This window comes from Pelodiscus sinensis, chromosome 32, assembly GCF_049634645.1.
Source record: "Pelodiscus sinensis isolate JC-2024 chromosome 32, ASM4963464v1, whole genome shotgun sequence".
Taxonomy (NCBI): Eukaryota; Metazoa; Chordata; order Testudines; family Trionychidae; genus Pelodiscus; species Pelodiscus sinensis.
In genome coordinates this window covers 1,532,501-1,540,431 of record NC_134742.1, presented here as the reverse complement: position 1 = coordinate 1,540,431, position 7,931 = coordinate 1,532,501, and the positions used below count along the sequence as shown (strand labels likewise).

General features: G+C 59.0%; 1 protein-coding gene across 2 annotated transcripts in view; it reads left to right on the top strand.

The window, feature by feature from the left end:
• The first annotated feature begins 4,344 nt into the window (after positions 1 to 4,344).
• LOC102461812 (L-amino-acid oxidase-like) overlaps positions 4,345 to 7,931 on the top strand; it is a 51,929-nt gene continuing 48,342 nt past the window's right edge. For both annotated transcript variants that reach the window (XM_075913640.1, XM_075913639.1), the window contains exons 1-3: positions 4,345 to 4,639; positions 5,393 to 5,607; positions 6,804 to 6,916. In XM_075913640.1, coding sequence (XP_075769755.1) covers positions 4,627 to 4,639; positions 5,393 to 5,607; positions 6,804 to 6,916 — 341 coding nt within the window. In that variant the 5' untranslated portion in view covers positions 4,345 to 4,626. The remainder of the gene's footprint in view (positions 4,640 to 5,392; positions 5,608 to 6,803; positions 6,917 to 7,931) is intronic.

The following is a 7,931-nucleotide window of genomic DNA, read 5'->3' as shown; positions in this document are numbered from 1 at the left end:
CTTGGATTTTGCGCAAAAACCCCTCGCGCCAAAATGGATTGGCAGCAAAGATGCAAATGAGATCGCCACTCAGGCAAACGAGTCCTTCGTTAGCCTAGTTTCTGCGGGAGAATCTTGCCGTGACGACGTCGCCTCTGGTTTTGCATGCACTGGTTGTTTCGTGGGGCTGTGTGCGGTTCCTGCTGTCCTGTGTTGTTCTGTAATGACGCTGGGTGCGCGTGCCTCGGTTTCCCCGGGCACGGCAGCGCTCACAGGACGAGGAGGGGGAGGCCGAGCATGACTCCCTGGGGAAGTACGTTGGGTCTCTCACGTCCTCAGGGCCGGATGACAGTGAATAACCCCATGGACCCGGAAAAGGGAACAAAACAGGAGGCGGGGCTGCCTTGAGGTGTGGGTGATGGGCTGCTGGGAGTGCGAGCGAGTTTTTCGGCAGGCGGGGAGAGCAGGGAGCCGGGCTGGCCTGGGGGTGGTTCCTGGTTCCTGTAACAAGAAGTCGGGGTGACGCTGTGTCCCTGGGAACCAATAGACCTTCTCTTCTACCTGCCGCCTGAGAGTCCCCACTGGCTGCGGGTGTGGGGGGGGCAGGGCCCAGGGATCCCCCCCCCCACACACACCTCATGACAGCAGGAGAAAGGGGGGGAAAGGACACAAGTTGGAAAAGGGGGAAAGGAGAAAAGGCGGGAAAAGGAGAAAAGGGGGAAAGGTGGGAAAAGGGGGAAGGGGAAAAGGCAGGAAAAGGGGAAAAGGCGAGGGGAAAGGCAGGGAAAGGGGGGGAAAGGGGAAAAGGTGGGGAAAGGTGGGGGAAAGGAGAAAAGGCGGGAAAAGGGGGGAAGGGGAAAAGAAGGGGAAAAGGGGGAAAGAGGGGAAAAGGGGAAAAGGGGGGGGAAGGGGGAAAGGAGAAAAGGCGGGAAAAGGGGGGAAGGGGAAAAGGTGGGGAAAGGCAGGAAAAGGGGGAAAGGCGGGAAAGGAGGGAAAAGGGGGGGAAGGAGAAAAGGCGGGAAAGGGGGAAGGCGGGAAAAGGGAGGAAGGGGGAAAGGAGGGAAAAGGGGTAAAGGTGGGGAAAGAGGTGGGCCTTTGGGGAAAGAGGCGGGGCTTTGGTGGAGGAGGGTGAAGCAGGGGAGAAAAGAGGTGAAGGAAATGGGAAAGAGGCGGGGCAAAGGGGAAAGGGGCGGGGCTTTGGGGGACGAGGGTGGAGCAGGGGAGAAAAGAGGCGGGGCAAAGGGGAAGAGGCGGGGCACAGGGGAAAGAGGGGGGGCAGGGCGGGGCCTCAGAGGGGCGGGAGGAGCGGAGCACCCCCCAGAGAACAGTACCTATCTGTGCCTACGCCTGCAGGTGCGTCTACACTGCGGCTGGGAGGCGCTGGTTCCGGTTCACCCCCCGGCGGCGGGGCTGGGTTCCTTCGCCAGCGGGCGCTCGCTGCTTGTCGCATACACAAGGCTAGAGGGGACCCAGACACCCAGGGAGGCCGCGGCCGGTTGGGAGGGGCCAGCCCAGATGCTCCCAGGGCCGGGGAAACCCACCGGAAAGGAAGCTTCCAACACGACGGGGGGCCCAGACAGCCCCCCGGCCGGCACCCTCCCTCGTAAGTGTCACTGGCACAAAGGGGAAGCCAACAGACCCAGAAGGCGATCGGGACTTTTGGCCCCCGCCCAGACACGGCCAAGGAGCGAGCGATTTTCTTCTTCGGCGCCTGTGCTTGCAAACGGCCGCCTGCGCGATCGAAACGGGAGGAGAACGGAAAGCCACTGAAGGAGGAAGTGGTGCGAAGGCCCAGGGGAGACACCGCGGCTCTTGCAACCGATACAAAAATCTGCCAGTCAAGAGAAGTTCCCAGATCAGCAGGCGGAAGAGAGCCTGGTCCAGCTGGAGAACTTTCGGATTTCTTTAAAACCAGCCGTCCCCGCGGCCTTGCTCACCGTGACTCTCTCTGTTTTAGAAATGCGCGTCGGCCTGTCCGTCTGCCGGTCCGTCTGTCCGAGAACTCCTCCTCATTTCGGGAGGCGGCTTCCTCTTCTCCCGACTCACAGCCAGGCCCCGGTTGGGTGGTGCCAGGGCAATGGGACGCCCCGGGAATGGGACTGGTTTCCATCCCACGAAAGGGAGGGAGATGCTAGGAGAGACAGCTACACAGCAGAGGGACCACAAGGGGGCGTCTGCACCACCTCCCCCCACCCTCAGCCCCATTGCTGGACAACGGGGGAGCCAAGGGGCAGCACGGCCCCATTTCCATATGGCTTTGAGTTAGGGGCGGCTTCGTTGCCCTGTAATATCCACCACCGGGGATTTCCCGGGGAAAAAGGGGGCCAGGAAGGAAGAAAATGAGTAGAGCAGGAAGGGCAAAGGCCGGATCATCGGGGTGCGACAAACTGGGGGGAGTGTATTCCCCTTGTTACGTTGTGTGTGAGTTCTCCTGTCCACTAGTAACCCCAGGTCTGTGCCTCAGTTTCCCCGGGCACTGCACCAGTTCCTAGGCAGGGATGGGAATTTGAGGGGTGATTCTCACTGAGGGAGGCTGCCCCAGCCCCCTTTCCCCCCATACACAAGGGCCACCACCCTTCATAACCCAAGCAAGGAGGGGGTGACTCAGGTGAGTTCAGGAAAAAGGAGGAAGGCCAGAGGAGGCTGGCTGGGTGTGTGTGTGGGGAGGAGTCTTGATGGGTTTGGGGTACAGGGAGAGGATCAGGGAGCTGGCTCGGAGCCCCCTCTCCCAGGAGAGGTTCCAATGTGGCCCAGCTGATGAGCAGAGCGCTCACAGGGTGTGTTTCCTGCTGGTGGTGCACATCCGCACACGCCTCGGCGCGGGTAACAAAATTTATTCCACATGCAGATGGAAAACCTGAGAGGCGTCATTGGTGGAGACCCCAGCCATTGGCGACCTGGTGACCGGGGGGCCCAGCTGGGAAGACACGGCCAGTTCGAGGCCAACGGGAGGCAGAAAGAGGACTCGGGGTGACCTGACCAGCTGGCGCCCATCTGTGGGGAACACAGGACGGAGGAGCCGAGGTCCGGGTGGCCCATCTACCCAGGACAGAAGACAAAGGACGAAGGGACAGCGCTATCAGATACCCTGCTGGATGGAGGGGGCATGTGGACGTGGCGGAGAGAGTAGCCAGAGCCTTCTTGGATGCCGGAGAGGCCACCCTAGAGACTTTCCGGGGCTGTGTTCAGAGATGGAATCAGCCCTCTTTGTTTCCCACGGGCACACCCGTCTAGAGATCGGGGTGGTGCTGCTTCCTCTGCCGGAGCCCCGGGGGTCCAGAGCGAGTGGGTTCCCTCAGGGGGCCCCACGGGGGCTGGGAGGCTCAGGGTGCGGAAGGGCCGGGAAGAGATGGGGGGACACCGTACGGAACTGAGAGAGTCGGAGTCCTGTGGATGATGGACCCTCTGTGAATGTTTCCAGTCCCTCTTTGAACCCTGTTCAAGCCTGGCCTGCACCCATCCTCCGGCGAGGAGTTCCACAGGTTGGCGGTGAGCAGCGTGAAGAAAAACCGGCCTTGGGTTAGGTTTCAACCTGCTGCCTATTCGTGGGGAGACCCCTCATCCTAACGGGGTGGGAACAGCTCAACCACGCTGCCTTCCACAGAGTTCTTCTGATGTACGGGGGGGAATCGAAAGAAAGATCCAGAGAGGCTTGGCCGTATTACAGAATTAGCCCTTCCCACACAGAACTCCCCATCTCAGCACGAGAGCCGAGGCGCGAGACGCCTGCACCCAGACAGCCGGGGGAAGCACATGACAATAAGGGAAGTGGGTAGTGTGGCAGGCTGCCGTCAGCCCTCCAGCTCAGCTGTTCAAAGGCATTCCCACGAAGGAGATTTTCATGGAGGAGAAGGAAGTAGCCGGCGGATGTTTCGGAGGGTTGCTACCAAGCCCGGAAGGGGAGCAAAGCACACAGGCGCTTCTCGGGAAACAGGGAGGCCAGTTGGCCGATTGGAGCCGGGCACGGATCTTTAGTCCTCAAAATAGAGCTTATGCAAAGTGCAAAGAGACCACAACCGGTCCCAGTAAGAAACGTATCACATACAGGTGACATCCCTGCCCATCCTGGCTAGTAGCCATCGATGGACCCTCTGTGAATGTCCCTAGCTCTTTTTTGAACCCTGTTCAAGTCCTGGCCTGCACCCCGTCCTCCGGCGAGGAGTTCCACAGGTTGGCAGTGCGCAGTGTGAAGAAAAACGGCCTTGGGTTTGTTTTCAGCCTGCCTCCTATGCATGACACCCTCGTTCTCATGGGGTGGGAACTGCTCAACCACGCTGCCTTCCAGAGTTCTTCAGAGGTAAGGGGGCAATCAGCAGAAAAAGGCTCAGAAGTTTGGCCATGTTGCAGAAGTAGCCACCGCACCGTCTCTGCAGAGAGGAAGACAGATCCAGGTAGGACGGGGATGGATACATATAAGGGACTTTCCCGAAAGAAAAAGCCCCCCTGGGTTCCCGACACTGGGTGTCTCCTGACCTAAGGGTGGGGAAGATGCACAGAGTTGCAAAAGACAGGACATTCATTTCCCCCTAGAAATTAATTCTGTCGCCCTCAGCATGTGGCAGCCACTACCGGGGAGGAAATTTCTTTTTGTGGGTCAGGCTATAAATTCCAAGCGCTCACGCCGGGACTCAGGCTGCCGGTGGAAACATGGACCGATTCTGTAAGTGAAACGGCCGTGCCGGGAGAATGGCGTTGGGGCTGGGCGGCGGGTCGACAGGGTGGTGTGGGTCCCTCCGCTGCGGCTTTCTCGTTTTGCGTCTTGCTCTCTTTTTAAGAACATAAGAACTAAGAACGGCCGGATGGGGTCAGGCCAAAGGTCCATCTAGCCTGATGTCCTGTCTGCCCACAGAGACCAATGCCAGGGGCCCCAGAGGGAGGGAACAGAACCCCTAATCCCAACGCGATCCTTCCCCTGTCACCCGCCTCCAGAGAAACAGAGTCTAGGGACACCATTGCTACCCATCCTGGCTAATAGCCATTGCTGGACTAACCTCCATGGATCTACCCAGCTCTTTTATGAACCCTGGTAAAGTCCTGCCCTTCAGCACATCCCCTGGCGAGGAGTTCCACAGGTTGACTGTGCACTGAGTGAAGAAAAACTTCCTTTGGTTTATTTTCAACTGGCTCCCAACATGCGAGGGATCCCCCTCCCCGCATCCCCTCGCGCTGCGGGTACCGGCGTTTGTCCAGAGGGTGCGCAGGGCTGTCTACTCCAATTGGACACGGCCGACAAACCTCACACTCACCTTCTCTGTGCCCGCGTGCGGCGAGGAGCTGGGTTTGCTCTGCTGGCTTCCCTGCCCCCCTTCATGTGGGTCTGGGTTCTGCCGGTTCCAGCGATGCCCTCCGGGCTCAGGCGTGTGCGTTGGCTTCACTGACGGCCCCTCGTTTCTCTTTCCCCCTCCGCCCCCAGCGCTGGCCCGGCTGCTCCTCCTCGCGGCCGTCCTGCACCCCGAGAGCCTCGCCTTCGACCCCGCGCCCTGCCTGCATGACCATGACTACGAGGAGCTGGTGGGGATTGTGACCCACGGGCTCCCGAAGGCGGAGCGTCCAGCGGAGGTGGTCATCGTGGGGGCGGGGATCAGCGGCCTCGCGGCGGCCAAGCTGCTCCGAGACGCCGGTCACAAGGTAACACGTTCCCCAGGGCACGAGGGCTGTGTCTACCCAGCAGCGTTTTTGCGGGAAAATGGCTGTTTTCACGCAAAAACGCACTGAGCGTCCACACGATCTTTCGCCAGTAAATCGGCAGCCCATGGAAAGAGCAGAGGGGGTCTTGCACCATTGGGAACCCTCTTTCTACGAGGAGGAAGCCTTTTGGCGAAAACGCTCTTTCGGAAACAGGCGTGCGTGGATGGGGGAGAGGGAGTTTTTTCGGGAGAAGAGGGAGGAGGAAAAAAAACAAGTGGCCATTCTGGAAGTAGCGATCCGAGTTTCCTATTGAAAGTGCCTGGACTCTCTCTTGCACAAAAGCGCATCGCTTTTCCGACGCGCGTTGGCTGGGCAGACGCGCTCTTGCGCAAGACGTTTTTGCGGAAGATCTCTCCCGCCAAACGCTTCTTGCGCGAGACACCGGCAGTGCCGACAACGCCGAGGCGTCGTTCTTCCGCTCTGCTCTGCGCTCATCAGGCCTCGGTTGGCGGCGTGTGTCCCGTTCTGGGTGCCGTATTTCACGGAGGATGTGGAGAAATTGGAGACGGTCCAGAGAAGAGCAACAAAAATCCCTAAGAAACACGAGCTAGCAGGGAAGACGGAAAGAATTGGGCTGGTTTAGTTTGGAAAGGAGCAGACGGAGAGGGGACAGGGGAGCCGTTTTCACGTACCTAAAAGGGTGTCACAAGAAGGAGGGACAAAAATTGTTCTCCTTGAAGACAGGACGACAAGCCATGGGCTTACTATGCAGCAAGGGAGGTTGAGTTTGGACATGAGGACAAACTTCCTAACTCTGAGGGGGGGGGGGGACACTGGACTGAATTTCCTAGGGGGGTTGTGGAGTCTCCAACCCAGGAGACATGGAAGAGCAGGTTGGACAGACCTGCCAGGGATGGTCTGGACGGTGCTGGGTCCTGCCGGGAGGGCCGGGGACGGGACTGAATATCCCCTCAAGGTCCCTTCCTTTCTGTGGTTCTGTGCCGGAGCCAGGCAAGGGCTCCGTGCCGGCTTGGGTGTGTCTTGTTATTTCCTCTCCGTGCACTAAACTCGAGGTACCCGGCTCTCTTCCGCCTGCCGCCGTGAGCGTAACTCCCCCCGCTAACGCTGCCGAGTTCACTTCTTCGCTCCGACCCTTGGGCCGGGCCGGCTGAGTGACGGGCCGTCTTCTCCCCAAGGTGACCGTCCTGGAAATCAGCAGCCGGGTGGGCGGCCGCATCCTGACCCATCGCGACGAGACGGACGACTGGTACGCGGAGCTGGGCGCCATGCGCCTGCCGAGCACCCACAGGTGAGGCCGTTCCCACGCTCGGCCGCGGGACTGGTTCGGGGGGACACACCTGTGTTAGGTGGTTCAGGAGGAGCTCAGGCGTCCTCCAAGGACTTGCCCCCCGATCCCCCCTAGCCTCAAAGACCCGGGTGGGACGACCCCCCAAAGAACAACGCCCCCGAAATAAGGGCTGTCCGGATCCCGGCCTCGCTCTGCAACTTTCGGCTCCGTCCAGCTTCCGTGGGGCCAGCGGGACGATTGCAGAGGGCGTCCCCGGCAGCGGGGCCAGGCCGCGAGCGCAAAGAGAGCCACAGAGACGGGCTCTTGCTGGGAAAAGTGATAGGGAGTGAGTCCCATCCCCCGTCGCACACGGCCCCAGCGGCTCTGGGGGCGTTCACAACCAGCACAGAGCAGACTCGATTTTCCAGCCCAGTGACAGAGAACAAAGGCCTATTCTCACACGCACACGCACACGCACACACACACGCACACGCACGCACACAGATTAACAACACAACCATAGGTACACCCGCACTTCAAAGCAAAGCTCCCATGAATTGAGATGACAGTTTAGGGGCAGAACCACCAGACAGGACAATTACACACAACTTTGGTAGTTACCAGGCACCGCGCCAACCCTCAGCAGCTACATGGCAAACTGTAACCCTGCAGTCAATGGATCCATGGATCTAGCTAGATATCCCCACACACTCCCTATCTATCCCCCCGCACCCCCTCTATCTATCTATCTATCTATCTATCTATCTATCTATCTATCTATCTATCTATCTATCTATCCCCGCACACCCCATCTATCTATCTATCTATCTATCTATCTATCTATCTATCTATCTATCCCCACGCACCCCCTCTATCTATCTATCTATCTATCTATCTATCTATCTATCTATCTATCTATCTATCCCCACGCACCCCCTCTATCTATCTATCTATCTATCTATCTATCTATCTATCTATCTATCTATCTATCTATCTATCTATCCCCACGCACCCCCTCTATCTATCTATCTATCTA